Here is a 21,396-nt window from a genome sequence, read left to right on the forward strand (position 1 = left end):
CCATCACAGCACCATCAAGCTACCCTGTAAGTGGAGTACATGGATTCCATTGTCATGCAGATGAAAATAGGAAAAAGCAAAATAAAAACAAAATCTGCTGAAAACACACAGGTCAGGAAATGTTTGGTAACAAAACTCATCCTCCATCTGGGCATATTATACGTTTCTGGATTCAATATAGACTCTAGCAACTTCAAGTAACTCACTTTCTGTTTGAGTCAGTGTTACCTTGTTCTGCTCCAGTTCATCTAAAATCTAAAATTTTCCTTCATTTACCTGTCATGCAGTTGATCCTCACACTAACCACATCCTATCAAGGTATTCTTCCTTTGTCCTACACATTGGTCCCTCGTCTCCTGAACGCAAAACTAACTTGTCTACTTTCTTTCCTAACTCTGTCAAAAGATTGTTTAGTATGACCTATTAAGTTTCCTTTTAAAAAGAATGCTGCCTAATCTGTGATGTTTTCTCCCACTGCTATTCCACGGAGTTGCAACCAGTCTGTCCTGTACCTGCCCCACCTCCCCCAGACCTCTCTCCAATGCCAGAAGGGTCAGAATAATTTTCACCTACATCACGTTTCCAGACATATATTCACTAAAACACCAGCAGGGAGCAAGTAACTTGGAGAACTTGTTCTGCTCTAAAATACACTTGTAGGATTTTGTCTCTTTTTCTACTTGCATTGTTGGTACTGACATTATCAAATCTTTTAGATAGATAGATAGATAGATACTTTATTCATCCCCATGGAGAAATTCAACATTTTTTCCAATGTCCCATACACTTATTGTAGCAAAACTAATTACATACAATACTTAACTCAGTAAAAAAAAATATGATATGCATCTAAATCACCATCTCAAAAAGCATTAATAATAGCTTTAAAAAGTTCTTAAGTCCTGGCGGTAGAATTGTAAAGCCTAATGGCATTGGGGAGTATTGACCTCTTCATCCTGTCTGAGGAGCATTGCATCGATAGTAACCTGTCGCTGAAACTGCTTCTCTGTCTCTGGATGGTGCTATGTAGAGGATGTTCAGAGTTATCCATAATTGACCGTAGCCTACTCAGCGCCCTTCGCTCAGCTACCGATGTTAAACTCTCCAGTACTTTGCCCACGACAGAGCCCGCCTTCCTTACCAGCTTATTAAGACGTGAGGCGTCCCTCTTCTTAATGCTTCCTCCCCAACACGCCACCACAAAGAAGAGGGCGCTCTCCACAACTGACCTATAGAACATCTTCAGCATCTCACTACAAACATTGAATGATGCCAACCTTCTAAAGAAGTACAGTCAACTCTGTGCCTTCCTGCACAAGGCATCTGTGTTGGCAGTCCAGTCTAGCTTCTCGTCTAACTGTACTCCCAGATACTTGTAGGTCTTAACCTGCTCCACACATTCTCCATTAATGATCACTGGCTCCATATGAGGCCTAGATCTCCTAAAGTCCACCACCATCTCCTTGGTCTTGGTGATATTGAGACGCAGGTAGTTTGAGTTGCACCATATCACAAAGTCCTGTATCAGTTTCCTATACTCTTCCTCCTGACCATTCCTGACACACCCCACTATGGCCGTGTCATCAGCGAACTTCTGCACATGGCAGGACTCCGAGTTATATTGGAAGTCTGATGTGTACAGGGTGAACAGGACTGGAGAGAGCACGGTCCCCTGCGGCGCTCCTGTGCTGCTGACCACCGTGTCAGACCTACAGTCTCCCAACCGCACATACTGAGGTCTATCTGTCAAATAGTCCACTATCCAATGCACCATGTGAGAGTCTACTCCCATCTCCGTTAGTTTGTGCCTTAAGATCTTGGGCTGGATGGTGTTAAAGGCACTAGAGAAGTCCAGGAATGTAATCCTCACAGCACCACTGACCCCATCCAGGTGAGAGAGGGATTTGTGCAGCAAATACGTGATAGCATCCTCCACTCCCACCTTCTCCTTATACGCAAACTGAAGAGGATCCCGGGCGTGCCTGGTTTGTGGCCTCAGATTCTGTATTATCAGCTTGTTCCCTTCTCTAGCAGAATGTGCTACATACCCTCACTGACACGGCACATAATGAACAAACTCTCATTGATGTCCTTTACCCTCTACCAAGAATACAATATGTTGGCTGCATATGTGCCTACAGCTCCCAAAACACATAATCCTTTTTGAATACCGTGCTTTCATTATTTGTTGCTCCCCTGAGCAGTGCAGTGCTTACTTGCACTGTATTAGTGACCAGTTGAGAGTGGAATATAGCTTTAAGATTCATTTTCTTACAAATAATCGTCTACTCATTATCCTAAACTTAGGCTGCAGAGGGGCTAACATCTGAAGCACAGGATCTATTCAAGGAGAAGCTCCAACCACCTAATATTTAATAGTGACTCTGAAACCTTGAACCCAACACTTCTTGCACACAGTTCCCCAGAACTCTCAAAGCACCCTGGCAAGATCCCATATAGCACAGGAGTTGCAGGTAATATGCAAGTCTCAGCTACCTGTACAACACTCCATATGCTTGTTGCTAACTTAATTGAACTCTCAGCCTCAGCTTCAGTTGCTTCGACTAAATTGTTTGGAGTTAACAATCACATTTTTTTTCTTTTAAGCACCAAAGAACAATATCTAAAACAGGGAAATGGAAGGTTGCAGTTTCTTTTTTAGAAAGCAGACTTTGGTTGGAGTGGAGGTACAGTGACAAATGCATCTGCATTGGGGCTGCTTCAGGCACCTATGCTGAGCGTGTCAATTTTATCAACTTTGTCTCCATCCTCCACTCTGCCCTTAAATTCACTGGAACAATTTCTGCCATCTCTCTCTTTTCTTGATCTGTCTCCATCTCTGGAGGCAAACTATCTACTGATGTCTTTTATAATTATCGATTCCCACAGATGTCTTGACTATACCTCTTCCCACTCTGTCTCCTGTAAAAATGCTGTTAGCTTTGTCTCTGCTACATCTGCTCTCAGGACAAGGCATTCCTTTACAGGACATCAGAGATGTCCTCCTCCTTCAAAGAATGGGGTTTCTCTTCCTTCACCATTGATGCTGCCCTCACCTACATCTCCTCCATTCCCTGGCCATCCACACTCATCCCAGCATCCTGCTGTTAACAGGATTTAAGTTACTCTTGTCCTCGCCTACAATCCTCCACATCAACTTCCACGAACTTCAAAAAGACCTCATTACCAAACACACCTTTATCCCACGCCACTCTCCTCTTTCCAAAGGGTCGCTCCTTCTGTGATTCACTTGTGGCATGTATGCCTGAGACAGAAATGCTATGCATGCCCACTAACCTCCATTCAGGGTCCAAAATTCCTTCCAGGTGAGGAAACACTTCACCTGAGAATCTGTTGTGGTCATCGACTGTATCCAAAGTTCGTAATGTGGCCTGCTCTACATTGGCAAAACCTCACTCAAATTGCGGCACCACTTTGTCAGGCACCTTCACTCCATCTGCAAAAAGTGGTATTTCCCAGCGGTCAACGATTTTAATTCTCATCACCATTCTCGTTCTGACACGTCGGTCCATATTCTCCTCTCAAGCATGATGAGGCCACTCCCAGGGTAGACGAGCAACACACATCTAGGTAGCCTCCAACCCGATGGCATGAACATTGATTTCTGTTATTTTTCCCTCTTCTTCTATTCTCCACCTTCCAATCATCTCACTTTGGTGCCCTTCCTCCTGTCATCCACTCTCTGCAGCCTTTGCATTTTTCATCTATCAGCTCCCAGCTTCATAATTCATCATTCTTCCCTTCCCCCACCTGGCTTCACTGATCACAATCTAAGCTTGTTCTCTCTCTCCCCCCCCCCCCCCCCACCTTTATATTTTGTCATCTTCCCCCTTCCTTTTCAGTCCCAATGAAGGGGCTCAGCTCGAAACATGAATTCAATTCCATAGATGCTACCTGACCTGCTGAGTTCCTCCAGCATTTTGATTGCATATACAGCTGTGATTCACAACATATAGCCTATTAAATTGTTTCCTTGTGAGGAACCATAGAGCTTGTGATATAACCATAAGGGCCAAAATTTCCCACTGGTCTACTAGTGAGAAATTTAGTGTTTCAGCACTAAGCTCTTTATGATCCAGATAACATCCAGTAGCAACCCTGTGCATTTTTAATAGTCTCTGTTTCCTCTGTTAACTTGTACATAAACTCGTCAGGTTATGTTAAGAAAAAAAAAGAAAAAAACATTTAGCAAATTAAAATTTCAGGTCCATCATTTTTTAGGCTATTTTCAACATAAAATTCTATCCATTTTTTTCACCACAGACCTACGCAATTTAAAGTGTTTGTAATGGTTTCTGTTTTTATTTCAGATTTTCTGAAACACTATTTTGCTTTTTCAAACCTGTGAATTGAGAAGACCAAAAGATGGATGGGTGAGGATGTGTACCTAAAGAAGTTTGAGCCATAATGTATGTTTAACATCAGTAATATCACAATATCAAAACATAGCTCACACCCTTTGTTAATTACCAAACAAGGACTAGACTGCATTTCTAAATAGAATACACTGCAAGTTCTAACAAGAAATAAGAGGTGAATTTTCATTTGAAGCTCTTTAGATTTGCAGGAAATTAAAAATACTGGAAATTTTCTGATTTGTGATTGCATCATTATGGAGTCTTCCATGAAAAGTTCATTCCATTTCAAATGAAAGGAGGATGACACAAAAGAATAAACAAGCACTAAATATAAGTTGGAAGATTGTAGGATCAAAATGTTTTATTTGAAAATGAAGGAAAATGTATACTTTGCAAACAAGTACAGTATTTATCAGGCCAATATTTGAAATCCATGATTTGATAGTAGTAGCATCAAAAATCAGACTGAGTCTCCAGGACTGTTCTGGGATTCAAGTAATTTCAAGCAAATCTTGATGTCAAAGACAACCATGCCAGATATTATTCATTTTATTGATTATAGGGAATCTATCACTGCCTTACAGACATTTGATAACAATCTGAACATAATCCAGAATAAAAATCTTCAGAATATGTCTTCATGTACATAACTAAAATAGTAATTTCTGGTAATGTTAGGTTAAAGTACGTTTCATGTGGATGGAATGTCAAAAGTGATTTAGATTGTCAACCCCATCTTCCATGCAAAAAGAAGCTGTGCATCTTTAGTATCAATTATACCAAAAATATCCTGCCTGAATGCTGAGCGTAGCAACATTTAAATAATATTCCTTCAGCTATCAATATTCCTTGCTTAATAGATTGTATTGCTATCAATAAGGGCAGCTGACTGTTGTCAATGTTAACTGAAAATCAGCTTTCACCGTCTGCCTTGTTATGCTGGCGTCCGGATTTTAGTAACAGCAATTTCAAAACTTTAATCCAGCAATCTGTGGAGAACAATAAATGACCACACAAATGACCCTTTGGTAAAGGGATATCATGTTGAAGTAACTTTATTAACTTACCAAAGTATGCCTTGCAAACAAATCCCGCACTTCACAGGGAAGTTGGTCACTATGCAGTGAAATTCAAAAACATATTTACAGAAATTCTGAATGCAACAAAAAGCACCATCAGAACATGCAGTCATTGAGTAAGGATTTTATTTCCCAGTTATCTTCTTAAGAGTTGCAGTGTTGTGAACAGCTACCTCAAAACATAAAAAGGATCTTGGTACACAAAGATCCCCTACACTGCTCTCTTTCTCATTTGCACTTTCACACTATTTCAGTAATGTAATACATAGCCAACAAAAAATTGAATACACTTTTTTTTAAAATACCACAGAGCTGAGGACAAAGCCACATTTCCATAGAAATAACACTTCAATAGGTAAAACTTAGTTGGATACGTTTACAGTGAGAGGCATTTCCTACCTATACAAATGTCAATAGTGTAACCAGTTTAACTGTACATTTTATGCACAAAGGACTTTATAGTTGAGTGCCAAGCAATTTTGGTGGACAAGCTGTTTTGAGTCAATGATATCACCCAGTGTCAGGACAATTTAGCACCCAACTAATTGCTGGAAGGATCTACTCAGAGGTGTGATAGGTGTCACAGGGCAGACATGGCCTTCTACGACATGAGCTGGAGATTATTTAAAGAAAAATGTTCACACCCTCAACTCCAGCCTCACTACCCAATCACCTAGAGAACTACATGTAACCCAGTTTTTGATTCCCATCTAGTCTAGGAAACCTAATTCACAAAGAAGTCTTCAAATTAGATTTATCAGTAAATTTTATAGTTAGGTCCTTTAGTATTTTTAAATACAAGAATAGTGAATTATTTCATTGAACTAGAGAATTACTTGTGGGTTTGGCCAGAAAAAAGTTTAAAGAAATTTTTAACAAGCTGAATGTCTGAATTTCCAAAATTTAAAAAAAGATGGAACAAAAAAAAACTATTCAAAAAAGCTAAAAGAAAAGGTATTTTAACAGACATGCAGATGGTAATCATTGCTGAGAAAATACTATATGCAGAAGAGTTGTTGGAAGAATTCTCTTTATTAATTGAGCTACAAAAATAATTCAGTATCTAGCCAAACTTCATTCCAAGTAGTTGTGCTTTGGAAAAGTGAAGTAAGCTATTAGAAATAACTTACTGGTGATTCTGGCACCAATAAATAACAACAGATATGAAACAGGTATTTTCCAACCAAGTCGAAGAGCCAAAGTAGGAGGTGGGCCAGTCAAACCAAATTTTCCTAAAGCAATTTCCAAATTGAAATTCTACCTGTCTGGTTTGGCAAAAGGTACACCATGTATCAGTAAACAGCAATGTAGTGTACACAATGGATTGCCTACTGGACTCCATGATCCCCGTGGAAGGCCTTGGATTTTCTAGTTTGTCATTATGCCACAAGTTTGATGTATGTTAGCCACATCCAACTGAGAAGTTTCTGATGTTCATACAATTATTTCAACAAGACCCAAAGGGCTTCAAAAAGTGCTTACGTAGAATATAACAATGAATAAACCATGAGGTACTTCCAATCAGTTGCGTTTAGCAGCTCTTGGCACAGAAAAAAAAGCAACTGCACTTAAATGGTGACATATATATGTAGACACCCCATCTTTTATCTGAATACATTTAAAACATCTTACCAATTTTAACAACTTCATGACAGAAAGCAGTCTCATTTGATTCAAGGAAGCATGGAGTCAGCTTTGGTTTTTAAATCATGAAGAGGTGGGTTTCTGGATCAGGCCAATTCACTTGCCGAGCACTATTTGCTGGGAGTGGCATAGAAAGAAAGTGATCGAGGAAAGAGAAAGAGAGCTGTTGCCATGGGCAACATGATCTTCATGGAATGATGCAATTTATTATTCAATAAGCAATATAAAACAAATCTACAGTACCTTGTTATTCAAGTAAAACACTAAAATTGCAAATATCTCAGACTAAACAGCAACATATAAAAAAACTGCAATTCTGAAAATTTAGCATGACTTAGAACAGGTCTAGACATCTCCCGTGTCGCTGTCCTTTTTATCTTTCTTTCCATCCCCTTCCCCTTCTGCTGTTTCGCTGGTATCTCGTCTCCTTTTACGATTTCGCATATTAAACCGTGGTTTCGGCTGGGGCAGTGGGTCCATTCCAAGAACTTTGTGAATCTGCCTAAATGCGAGCAATCTTAATGCGTGCTGGGAGGAAAAAACGTACAATAAACATACACGGACAATTGACATGATAGTCCAAATGTTTAACGCTAACAAGAAAACATCTAAAATCCCCCAAAAATTGTAGTCTCTACCTACAGCATAAAGTTTTTCCTCTATTGATTACCAATGAACATATTGTGCTCTTTCAGAATCTTTCTTACTTTGTATTTTTAGTTTTCAATGTCATTTTCTTGAAGTGATTAATTAATTTTATTGTAATTACAAGCTATATGTTTAATTTCAAAATAGTTGGACAATATAAACCCACCCAAAATAAAGATTTTGTCAAATCACCCTTTGAATATAGACAGTAATCTAGCTTGATTGTAAATCAGAAAACTACGAATGTCAGAAAACAAACGAAAACAAGAAGTGCTGGAGGTACTCAGTAGGTCAAGTGCTTCTGTGGAAGAGAAACAGAGCTCGCATTTCCAAGTCAAAGACCCTTCTTCAGAACTGCTCCAATAACTGTTCAATAAGATCTTCTTGGACTGTGAAGTATCAGAGAACTGACTATCCACAGAGAACTGTGGCGATTGCATTTGCTTCAAGTCGGTACCACAAGTAAAAAATATCCCTGAGAGCACAAGGAAAAAACTCTAAACTGGCCTCATCTATCTATACATTAATAAAATTCTCATTCTGTTTATCGGTTTGTCTGTTTGTGCCCTCAAATTAGCCCAAACGGTGCATTAAAGCAGCACTTTTCTTTGACTAAATGGACTTAAAATGTACTTACTTAACGAATGCATGCAAAGGTCAGGATTATATTCATATAAAACTGCTCACTCGTCAACAGGCCCCGCTTTCCACACCAGATTCCAGCTTTCATGGAAACCGCGATGCGACACCACGACGCATGCGCGCGGCCAGCCTCAGCAGCGCCTCATGATGCTCACAGCAGTGACTCCAACCAGAGCACAAGGGCAGGGCAACTCTATTTTGAGCGGTCACATTCTGCTACTCACCATCAGCACGTGCAGGATTGGGACAGATCAAACTGCCACCCATCAATAAGAGATCATTAAATCTTATTGTAATGAAGTACTTCAAAAGACAGCAGTGACTATATCACATCCATTTAGGAGAGCGCCAAACACATCATCAAGAATAATCAGCATCCTGGAGGCTTTGGTGCTACTGCTTCATATCTTCTATCCAGCATTAAGGTAAAAAAATATGGACAGCCTAATTATGCCGCATGGAAAGAGAAGGGGGACATTATAGTCAAGAGATTACGCCAAACATCATCGGGAAGCGGCAAGGAGAGGGAGAGAACAAGAATTGGATGAGGCCAGGGCTGCACGACTCCAGGATCAGAGAGAAAGAACAAATGGTAGAAGTGATGAAGAGATGAAGGATGAAAGGACTGCGCGTCTCAAGAATGACAACAACTGGCATAGGAGGAGGAGAGAGGAAGAGACAGAGGAGAAAAGGAAAGATCCACTCGAGAATATGCGGCAAACAGTAATTATTGCGAGAGTTGCTGATGACCACTATGCCCACTTTCAATGACAATACCTCAACAGAGAAAGAGCAAAGCAAAATGCGCGACTCGCACGCTGTAACATTTCTGCTGATGTTGGTATGATGACCAGAGTATGCTCTCACTGTCGTGCCTTCCTATTCACTGGAGAAACCACAAATTTCTGCTGATTGAAGGGAAAGGTCAGGATAGACAATTTGCAGCCTCTACCCAATGAACTCCTCAATTTATACAGCAATGAAGAACCTATTGTAAACAAGTTCAGGAAGAACATCAGACAATACAATTGCCTCTTCCAAATGACACCCATTGGTGCCAAAGAAGTCCTTCCAATGAGGAATGGATGGAATCCTCCTGTGATTATTCAAGGCCAAATCCATCATTACATTGGACATTTAGTGCCAGACCCCAATCAGCAAGCCCAGTTCCTTCAAACTTACTTTATGGATCCTCAAGACAGTATAGAATTGAGAATGGGGATATTATAGAATGATGGAATTCAACGTGAGATTGTTGAATTATTGGAAAACCTACTACGACAATGAAACCCATACATTGCATCTCTTTGACTTGCAAAAGAACAAATTCGAGGCATGCCAGAGACGTCAATTGTCATTGATCCTGACCAGAGATTGGCATTTGAGCACGAGAGAAAATTTAATGCACAAATTGCCAACAAAGTCACTGTCGTTATACTTAACAGCACCGAAAGTGAAGCAAGATCACAGCACATTGCGTTGAAAGAACGAGGAGGTGATTTGCAAATAATTTCAGAGTCCCATCGCTCATATGACAGCTTTCAATACGTACTTTTCTTTCTACTTGGAGACGTCTACTCCGAATGACCAATAACAAGAAACTGACAGCAACGCGTTATTATGCGTATCGAATAATGAACAATGAGAATGAGTTTAATGACCTTCTCAGAGGAGGACGTCTATTCCAACAATACTTGGTTGATATGGCTGCTAAGATTGAAGGCGAGAGACTGAGCTACATCTGAATGAATCAAGCAACTTTAAGATCAACAACATCCAGAGGCCTGATTGATGCATTGAATGATGATGATTTCAGAAACATCGAAAGGCACATCATCCTCTCCTCGACATTTGTCGGTGGACTGAGATAACATGATGGAACGATGTCAGGATGCCATGATGTGTATACGCAGGTATGGTAATGCTTCATGTTTCATTACAATGACATGCAATCCAAACTGGCCCGAATTCCGACAGCATTTTTTTTTGCATCAGCAACCAAACAATCGGCCGGATTGAATCGCAAGAGTGTTTGACTTGAAGAGAAAGTTGTTTATGAAGTACCTCACTGGAACAGATGGTCTCTTTGGTAGGTGTATCACTTACATTGTAAGTGTGGAATACTAAAAGCAGGGTCTGCCTCATTTGCACTGTCTGCTGTGGCTCGATGAGGCATCCAAGCCGAGACCACAAGATTATGATAGATTCATGCAAGCAGAAATACCAGACCCAAAAGAAGATCCCGAGCTGCATGAAATGGGCTTGAAGCACATGATAAATGGTCCGTATTGCACCACTTAAATCACCATGTTGGCAAAATGGTACATGCAGTAAGAGGTACCTGAAGCCATTCGTTGAACATACAAGGTGTGGGGATGATTCATATCCTGTGTATAGGAGACGGTCTGTGGAAACGGGAGGACTCGAAGGTCAACAAGTAGGACGACAAAGTCGAACTATAACTTCTGAATGGGTGTCTCCTATAATGCCCAATTATTGAGGCTGTTCAATTGTCATCTAAATGTAGAAATATGCTCATCTGTCAAGTCCATCAAATACGTGATCAAGTATACCATGAAGGGGAGTGATCGGGCAATTTTTGCAGTGAATAGAGAAGATGAAATCACACAGTATTTGACAGGCAGATATATCGGGCCCTCTGAAACTGTCGGATCGATACTTGAATTTCCAATTCATGAGAGGGAACCAGCCGTTATTCACCTTCAAGTGCACCTTCCCCAACAGCATCAAGTATTCTTTTGAGATGATGCTGCTCTGCAACTAAATAATGATATGGCAAGAACCACTTTAATGGAATTTATGGATCATTGCACTCGCGATCCATTTGCAAGAACCCTGTACTATGCGGATATTCCCAAATTCGACACTTGGATTAATAAGAGATGGGAAAGAAGGAGAATGGGGAAAAGAGTGGAGGAGTACTCCAGGATTTTTGAAGCAAATGTTCTAGGTGGAGTGTATACCGTTTCTCCACACAGTGGTGACCCTACTATTTGAGACTTCTTCTTCATCACATAAAGAGGCCAGTATCTTTCGAATCATTAAAAACACAAGATAGAGATATCCTTCCATCATTCAAAGACTTCTGCAGAGAGAGAGGATTGTTGCAAGCTGACGATCATTGGCAGCAAACTACGGATGAAGCAGAGAGAACAAGGATGCCCAAAGCAATGAGAGATTTGTTTGTCATCTTGCTAACAAACACTGAAATCAACAATCCACAGCAATTATGGAACCGGTTCAAGAATGCAATGTCTGAAGATTTCTTACAAATGGAGAGTAGAACCATCAGTGATCCTAATATCATGATCGATGAGAGGCATCATGGACAAGCTCTTCTGTATTTCCAAGAGAAACTTGAGAACTTGAAGAACATAACTTGCCGACACCAAGAAATGGTACAATTACTCAAAGTGCTGGCAATCTGGAATTATTGCGTGAACTACAATGCAACAGAGACGAAAAGCAGGAATTTGTTTCACAGAAGGAGCCGCTATTGAATAATGAGCAAAGAGAAATATATCAATATGTGTGCGACTGCTTGGAAAGGAATCTCTCAATGATTTTCACTGATACACCAGGAGGAAAGGGCAAGACATTTATCAGCAACCTGATCCTCGCTGAAGTTAGGGGAGATGGAGGTGTTGCTATTGCTGTAGCATCATCTGGTATTGCAGCAAACTTGATGCCTGGTGGTCGGACAGCGCATTTAAGAATAAAGATATCCCTCAAAGACAATGAAGATGTCCTTTGTAACATCGATAAAAACACCAATACTGCAAATTTACTCCAAAATGCGAGGCTTATTGTCTGGGATGAGTGCCCCATGATTAGGAGGGAGGGCTTCGAAGCCGTGGACTGGACTCTTTGTGATGTATGCGGCAAGAATGAGGCCTTCGGGGTATTTTAACCATTTGCTGTGGCGATTTCCATCAGCTTTTAGCAGTTGTGAAACAAGGAAATGATGCTGATGTGGAGAATTCATGCATAAAAACATCCTACTTATGGAGAAGCTTCATCAAGTTTCAACTGAAGAGAAACATGTGATTGAGTGAGGGAGAAGGATGATATTCTGAGTTTCTATTGGATGTTGGAGAAGACAAGATTGAGAAAAATGAAAACAATGAAATTGAATTACCTGAAGATATGATTCTGCCAGCAAAAACTATGGAAGAATGTACTGATTTCATCTACCCGACTTTCGACAATCCTGCAGAACTGTTCTCGAGGAATTCGGTCTTGGTTCCTCTCAATGAAATGATGCGAAAAATAAACTTCACATGCATTAGACGCTTCCCTGGAATCATGAAAGAATACTGTTCCTTCAATGCCGTAAATGAAGGAGCTAACGCCACTCATTTTCCAACAGAATTCCTTGATTCAGTCGAACTCTTTGGATTGCCACCACATAAACTGGAATTGAAGAGGGGATCTCCCATCATTTCAATGAGGAACTTGGATCCACCAAGGCTTTGCAATGGAATGCGAATAATGGTGGAAGAACTGCATGACAATCTCATCGTAGCAAAGTAACATTGGTGCATTCAAAAATGACATTGTCATGATCCCAAGAATTACTCTCAGTTTATCAAAAGGGGAAGATGTCCCTCTTCAGCGGAGTCAGTTCCTGATACAGTCATGCTTTGCTATGACTATACATAAGGCGCAAGCCAAACCATGGAAAATGTGTTGATTATTCTGGAGAAACTTGTATTCCAGCATGGTTAGCAGTATGTGGCTTTAAGCCAGGGAAAAAGAAATGCAAACTTAAGAGTATTCTTGAAGGGTGGCAGATCAACCAGAAATGTTGTCATCAAAAGTGTCCTTCGTTAAACGAGTAGGAGCTATATTTGTCCTGCTACGCTTCTTTCTTCCTTAATAAACTGAGTTTTTCTTCTTTAATTTCCAAAGCAAAGCGATACCAATAGCATTCAGGGAAATTTAACGAGCATTCTGGTCACATCAGACTGCACTATCTTTCTCTCAAAGGGTGACCCAATGGGTCACCCGGTTGTCTAGTACTCTTTTAAAAGGCTGATGAATTTTCCGTTTCCTGCTTTAATTTCAGATTCTGGACATTGGCCTTTTTATTTTCACCTCACTCTGGATGTTTGAAAGTTGGTTTTAAAGAGATGGATGAAATGGATATATGCCTGGCAAAGAAATCTTACCTGTGCACTGGCTGTAATATCCTCTCTTTGCTGATGGTTCATGGAGGAAAGGGCATCTGAGTGATCTTTTTCACAAGGATCTAGAAGTCCAGGGCCATCTGTTGCAAGCAAATACAAAATATGGTCAGACACTATAACCAGACTTGAATTTTAAAATAAACAACTGATCTCATCACATAAGTAAAACTGTTCGATACAAGAGATACATCATCTACCATTTTCGTGGCATCAAAAGTGTTGCTGTGCATATTCTATTCTTGGGGAAATTGCACATAAATCAAAATTGATTTGGTAAATTATGGAACAAGCTTCCAAAAAAAAAATCCAGATCACCCATCTTATTCTTAAAGGTTATTCTATATCCTGAAAAATCTAGACAGCAAGAGATAACAACACACTCTCCTTTGCAGTGAAGCCCCATCATCTACAAGCTACAGTTTCAGTCTTTGGGGACTTACAGTTAGTTGCAAAATTTTGCACTGAGGTTAATAGAACATGTTAAAATCATAAGGCTTTGAAAGAGCCTGGATGTAGGAACAACAGGAACCTATCTTCCAACTTAAATTCTATTAGAACTTAACACAAAAATCAGGGCTTTACTTCACCTGTTCAGTTTTAAATAGTCAATATAAAGAATATTTGAGAGAGATTCACTTTTGCTAAAATGCAGAATGAAACCAATAGGCATAAGTGCATAGAAGTCACAGTGATACAATGACATGCTGGAGTCTATTGCTTGAGTTTCTTTTAAAAAATTGAGACAGCTGGTAAAGCCTTCAATATGAACTTAAAAGTACTAAGATTCATTCACAATTGGGAATGATAAATAATTCAACTTCTCTTTTAATTGCCTCTTCTATACCCGGTACTAGGTTGTAGTAGAAGGCAGCCATTGCTGTACTATAGGTGAGACTTTGCTCTTTTCATCTCCTGGGCCTTTATTCACTTGAATTTGAGTTTAGTTCTGCAGGAAATGACCTAGTTTACTATCTGACAAGGTCTTTAATTTGGCTTAATACTGGAAATCTACTGTAGTTCAAAATGGCCACAAAATACTGATATAGTCACAGAAAAATTATCACAATACACCACTTGGGAAAGTTAGAGATAACCTCATCACTGGAGCAGTCAATTCTATAAATAAGTGCTGAAACTGACTTGGGAGTGCTGGGACACAGTATTGTGAACCTTAAATAGTAGGATTGCTATACTTGACCGAAGTGCGATGATGCTACGAATGGGGGCACAAACAGTGGGCGGTCCATTCTCAACAGTGACATCCTTTAACTTGAGCAAAAAAAAAAATCATATAATTTTGAAAGGGGGAAAAAAAATGCCTTGCACAAGAAGATACAGGCCAAAAGACGATTCACTCCCAAAACAAGCAAGAGTCACCAACCTGGAAGAAGAACTCCAGAGGCAATAGATTCCAATACCCTCCGCATTGCATCACCAGGACTCAATGGGCCTGAAGAACTGCTAATGGCTTTCTCCACAAGCAGCTCCATAGCCTGTTTTTTTTCAAAAAAGCAATGGGGAATTAAAATTGATCTGAACCTACTTTCAAAGTTGTGAAATACAGTATATACAAAGAACGTTGACATTTTCCTCCAGAACAGCAGTCTGTATCTAAACTCAAATTCAATCTAAAATATCAAGTGTAAAAGAACTAAAGAACTGGAAATGCACATCTGGAAGAACAAAGGCTAGTTCAATCTCTGAATAAAGCCAACTCACAGTCTAAAGTGGAAGAAAGGAGGAATGCTACAGAATAGGGAGAAGGAATTAATGGCTCTGGCAGCAAATGAAAGAAATCAACAGGGTAATGGTCCATTCTGAATGATTACATCTATCAACCATAGAAATAAGCTGGAAGAACTACAGTGCCTATAAAAGTATTCACCCCTCTTGGAGGTTTTCTTGTTTTATTGGCTAACAATATTGAACACAGTGGATTTAATTTGGCTTTTTTGACACTGATCAACAGAAAAAGACATTTTCATGTCAAAGTGAAAACAGATCTCTACAAAGTGATCTAAATTAATTACAAATATAAAACACAAAATAACCCCTCTCAAATCAGTAATTAGTAGATGTACCTTTGGCAGCAATTACAGCCTTGAGTCTGTGTGGATAGGTCTCTATCAGCTTTGTTCATCTGGACACTGAAATCTTTCCCCATCCTTCTTTACAAAACTGCTCAGGCTCTACCAGATTGCATGGGAATCATGAGTGAACAGCCCTTTTCAAGTCCAGCCACAAATTCTCAATTGTATTGAGATCTGGACTCTGACTTGACCACTTCAGGACATTAACTTTGTTGTTCTTAAGCCATTCCTGTGTAGATTTGGTTTTATGTTTGGCGTCATTGTCTTGCTGGTAAATAAATCTCCCAACTCACAGTTCTCTTGCAGACTGCATCAGGTTTTCCTCCAGGATTTCCTTGTACTTTGCTGCATTCATTTTACCCTCTACCTACACAAGCCTTCCGGGGCCTGCTGCAGTGAGTCATCCCCACAGCATGATGCAGCCACCACCACGCATTACGGTAGGGATGGTGCATTTTTGATGTGCAGTGTTTGGCTTACGGCAAATATAGTGTTCAGTCTGATGGCCAGAAAGTTCAATTTTGGTTTCATCAGACCGTAGAACCTTCTTCCAGCTGACTTCAGAGTTTCCCACATGCCTCCTGTGAAACTCTTGCTGAGATTTCATGTGAGTTTTTTTTCCCCAACAGTGGCTTGCTCTTTGCCACTTTCCCCATAAAGCTGCAATTGGTGAAGCACCCAGGCAACAGCTGCTGTATGCAGTCTCTCCTATCTCAGCCACAAACTTGCAACTCCTCCAAAGATGTCACAGGTCTCTTTGTCTCCTCCCTCACTAGTCCCCTTCTTGCACAGTCAGTTTTGAGGACAGCATGCTCCAAGCAGATTTACAGCTGTGCCATATTCTTTCTATTTCTTGATGATTGACATAACTGTGCTCCAAGGGATATTCAGTGACTTGGAAATTTTCCTGTATCCATCTCCTGACTTTTGCTTTTCAATAATTTTTTGTGGAGTTTTTTGGAGTGTCCTTTTGGCTTCATGGTGTAGTTTTTGCCAAGATACTGACTCACCAGCAGTTGGACCTTCCAGATACAGGTGTATTTTTATTACAATCAATCAAAACACCTTGACTGCACACTGATCTCCAAAGCCAGATATCCATTTAACTAGGTATGTGATTTCTAAAACCAACTGGCTGCACTAGTGATGATTTGGTGTGTCATGTTAAGAGTGGGGTGGGGGGGTGGGTGAATACTTATGTAATCAATTATTGTTTTATATTTGTAATGAATTTAGATCACTTTGTTGAGATCTATTTTCACTTTGACAAGAAAGAGTCTTTTTCTTTTGATCCGTGTAAAAAAAAACAAATTAAATCCACTGTGTTTCAATGTTGTAAAACAATAAAACATGAAATCTTCCGAGGAGGGGTGAATACATTTTATAGGCACTGTAAATCTGAAGTCTCCAAGGCCAGAAGAAATTACTAAGCAAAAAATAACTAAAGGAGGAAACAATGATAAAAATCAGTAAGAGTTGCCAGCTACTGGTAATATCTGAGGGGTGAAGAAATGATATCTTTTTAAAATTGGAAGACACACAATTACTACTACAGCTTCAAATGTCTTATAAAAATAATGAATTGCTGCATTTGGAATGGAACTCACAATGGAATCATTTATTTGGAATGAAGTCACAGCAATGAATCTTTTTTAGAACCAGTTACATGGACAAAATATTTACAATTGTAAACTGGCTTAATTGAAACAAAGCATCTACTGGCCCCCTTATTGGCAATGATACACTGGCCATTTTTACCAGAGGCAGAAATGTGCCTGAAAGGATTGAGGTGAAACAGCTCTAGAACTTGCCTTAATATACTGAAAAGGGAAAAGCACAAGGTTCCTACTCTTGAGGGATTATCTAATGATTTGCACAAAGCTGCTTGATAAAGAGGCAAATCACCTTAGCCATATTGACCTCCAAGAATAGTTGCTAAAATTCAAACATGCAGGCTGATGTAACTAACTTGGGTGAGTACCCGGGAGCTATCATATCCATAGAATCATAACACTAAATGCTTCTAGGGGGAAAAAAACAGGGTTAGAAAGGATAGGGAAAAAGAAAACACATAATTTTACTAGGATCACCTCACATAGAATTTGCATACACACCCAGTCTGGTAAGGCTCCCCACGTTGGCACACGCTGGCACAGGTCACGTAGTATTCGTATGATGATCACACAGGATTGTAAGCCATTAGCCCTCGCCTTCCATTTGCAAAGGAAATGATATTTATTTATGTTTAAATTCATTAATGTTGAAATGCAGATATATTATTTAATTCACAACATGAGATTCAATTGTACACCAAACTTGAAGAACAGTTAACTATGAAAGAGTATTAGTAAATTATACTAGAGACATTCAGAAGTCAATCAGCATCTGGAGAAGATAAAGCAAAGTTAACAGTTCATATGGATGAGGATTCATTAGAATTAATGAAACGTCATTCACCTAAAATGCCAATTCCGTTTCCCTCTTCTCAGATGCTGTCTGACCTGCTGAATATTTCTAGCATTTCTTGTTTTGCTTGCAATTAAAAAATACAATGAAATATGGAATGGAACTTATTCCTCATGCTAATTATAAAATCAGAGCAGAAATCATTAATATTGGTCACTAGAAAATGTAAATTTAAATGTTCTGGAACAACAACATTTAAATAATAAAACCGCCCTTTAAAACTACAGCTTTAGAATAAAACATCCTTGTAGATCAAATAAAGACTTAAAGAACAAGCAACATGTTTATCTAGTTTAGTGATGGTAACTGCACCATAGGAATTAATTTATTCAATGCAATGTTCACAGAAGTTATCCTAATGTAAGGATATTCCAGCTACACATTACCATTCTTTATTTGCCATCCTGTTTCCATTTCATATTTCATTTCACATTGAAGGCTTTCCAAATATCAATCTCAGATCTACAGTTACTTTGACTTACGGCACCTCTGTACTCACCAAAATGTACAGAACAAAGTGCACATGTCAACATAAATTTCTAAAATAGAAAAGGGAAATATGCCCTTAAAAGCCTCAGTTATAAGCTAAACCACCTGTGTTCAAGTTGTGGTAAAAAAGATTTTAATCAGAACAATGATTGTGACCAATGCTTGATTTCTGAAATATATTTAACACTTCTGAAATCCCACATATTAAACAGAAATTTAAAAAAAAAATCACTGTTGGTGAACGTCATCAACCGCTATCAAGCAAAGCAGCAAGTTAATGGCTTTATTAACTTCATTGCTCTAGTTAGTCCAAATTCAGTTTAGTTTCAAATTCTAAGATAATTCTTCCAACTCTGTAACTACTTTATTTCCAGCTTTCTCGCTTTGTCTCCTTTAAGAAAGTAAATGAATTTGATTGAGTCAGTCAGTGTAAATTCATGATCTTTATTAAAAGGACCGAGCAATCAGTAAACAATCACTAATGAAGATGGCAGTAAACAGTCATAAAATCAATGGTCCCACCTAAAAGCTAATGGATACTGAAAAATAAACCACTACACAATATATTTTTACCTGGAACCACTTGGCATGACGAAGGGCAGCTAGACCCTCAAGGCATTTTTGCTTGTTCAATACATCTGATGGATCCTGCACTGGGGCAGTTGTTGCATCTTAAAAATAAAGAGGGGATAGTCCCAAAGCAACAGTTAGTTTATAGTAAATGAGAGCTAAAATACTGAACAAGCCGCCATTTTAGCTAGTTTTCTACAGATACAAATTGGGAATCTGAGGGCCGACCAGAACTAAGGATAACAGAATTAAATGAAAAAAACACCATGGGAAAAGTCGTTTGCATTCCTTCTTTAGGACTAGGTTGCAGTACACTTATAATAACTCCATGCCATTGGGAAATTTTGTGGCCAAACCCCCTCCAGCCCAGTGATTCAGGTAAATGTCAATGACACACAAATTTCCACCCAACATACGGTTTTTCAAAACTTTTGAATGAATCTCACCCTTGTCTTTCAGAATATCATCTCGCATTACAGGAGAGGTCAGCGAAATTTTGACCTGCATCTTAGGCTCTTTATTCGTAGTCAGGAAAATGCAAGATTCATCTGGGCAGGTTTTCAACTCATATAATTCTTCTGTTATAGTCTACAAATCAAAAAATAAGACCTTATATGAAAAGATCTGAAGAAAGATTAGAAATCAATTTCATGAAAATTGTTCAGATGCTGAGCCTTCTTTTGTTGCATAATGCAACAACACAGAACTAGTAACAACAGAAATAATTCTAGTGTGCAACTTCAGCCGATTTCAGTTGTGAGAAAAAGGAAGTGGAGAGGCAGTTAAATCACTAACCATTATTCAAGAGTTAAGAGAGTTAGCAGAGAGTGGCTAGGTGCCAACAGGGCTTTGTAGCCATTTTTCAACCTCACAGTCAAGACCACTTTTTAACCACTCAATTTGACTTGCATGTTAACAATAGGCCAATGTGCTATACTGTGTTCATTAAACAACATCCAAAAATAAAAAGGAGTCAGCACCTTCAGAAGTAGAAAAAACACCTTCCTATCGGGTCCTTTGGTTGCTTTTCACCAATCTGCATAGCTTAAAACAATTTGGTTTGGACTTTAAAGTCTAAATTGGAAAGAACTCCAGCAAAAAATGACTTCAAATCCTGAGAACTGCACTGATTTCCTTAAAATAAACTAAATGACCCATAAAGACACTATGCCTTGCACACATCTGAAATTGCAATAACTATATCTGACATAGCTAAGACCCCCAAATTTTCTTTAGTGTTAGTCAGAACACTGAAAATAGTTTCAGGAAGTTCAATTAAATTCAGAAGGATGGTTACCAAGAGCTGTTTAGGCAGGTTGGCTGAGATTTTCTCCAGAAGGGTTTTGGTGGGTTTGTGGGCAGAGAGCAGGATAAGATTAACATTCCGATCTCCACGTAGAAGCAATCCTTTCGCCAACACACCAACACGCATAACTCCTTTTAACACTCGTGATCCAAGGTCACCTTTCCTGTGAAAATATGGTAGAAATTTTGAACATGTGTTTCTTGGAGTTCAGCTGCAGTATTGTGACATTAGTTCAATTCTGACCTCCAGTAATATGTGGAATTTGCATACATATGATCACATGGATTTTGCCTCGATATGTGAGTTTCTTTCCATGTCTGTAAGATGTGTGGCTGTCAGGTTAATTGACTGCTGTAAACGTTCCTGTCAAAACTCTTAGAGTGCCTTCCCATCAGAATCAAAGATATACCTTCACCAAACCACCTACTGTAGTTCAGGAAGTTGACTCACTACTATCTTCCCAAAAACAATTGGAATTGAATGAAAAGTGCTGGCAATGTTGGTGATTACCAACATACTGTGTATAACAAAAGAAAAATGAACAGACACTTCGCAAGATTTCATACGCAATAGAGTTGGAGGCCATTTGGCCCATCATACTTTTGTCCTTGTCTGGAACAGACCAAGACTATATTGAGCCAAGATGTCCAAGCAGAACCATTGGTATTTTTAAAAAAAAAATTTTTAATTGAATTTTCAAATAGGTTACAGAAAGAAAAAAGAAAATTATCGGCCCTTCCCCCCTCCCCCCTAACATATCCTTATAGAAAAAAAAGAAGAAAAAAGAAAGAAAGAATGCCTGGATTTCAGAAGATCCCCACATGCTCCATGGAGTTCATAATAGCTTTAATATGTATATTTATTTATTTCCCC

At 39.2% G+C, this 21,396-nt stretch overlaps 1 protein-coding gene across 3 annotated transcripts in view; it reads right to left on the minus strand.

The window, feature by feature from the left end:
- Positions 1 to 5,418: 5,418 nt before the first annotated feature.
- LOC140739973 (zinc finger RNA-binding protein-like) overlaps positions 5,419 to 21,396 on the minus strand; it is an 80,243-nt gene continuing 64,265 nt past the window's right edge. For all 3 annotated transcript variants that reach the window (XM_073068698.1, XM_073068697.1, XM_073068696.1), the window contains 7 exons: positions 20,515 to 20,686; positions 19,664 to 19,805; positions 19,221 to 19,318; positions 17,807 to 17,902; positions 14,984 to 15,095; positions 13,585 to 13,682; positions 5,419 to 7,630 (listed from right to left, as the gene is read on the minus strand). In XM_073068698.1, the coding sequence (XP_072924799.1) occupies positions 7,448 to 7,630; positions 13,585 to 13,682; positions 14,984 to 15,095; positions 17,807 to 17,902; positions 19,221 to 19,318; positions 19,664 to 19,805; positions 20,515 to 20,686 (901 nt within the window). In that variant the 3' untranslated portion in view covers positions 5,419 to 7,447. The remainder of the gene's footprint in view (positions 7,631 to 13,584; positions 13,683 to 14,983; positions 15,096 to 17,806; positions 17,903 to 19,220; positions 19,319 to 19,663; positions 19,806 to 20,514; positions 20,687 to 21,396) is intronic.

This window comes from Hemitrygon akajei, chromosome 16, assembly GCF_048418815.1.
Source record: "Hemitrygon akajei chromosome 16, sHemAka1.3, whole genome shotgun sequence".
Classification (NCBI taxonomy): domain Eukaryota; kingdom Metazoa; phylum Chordata; class Chondrichthyes; order Myliobatiformes; family Dasyatidae; genus Hemitrygon; species Hemitrygon akajei.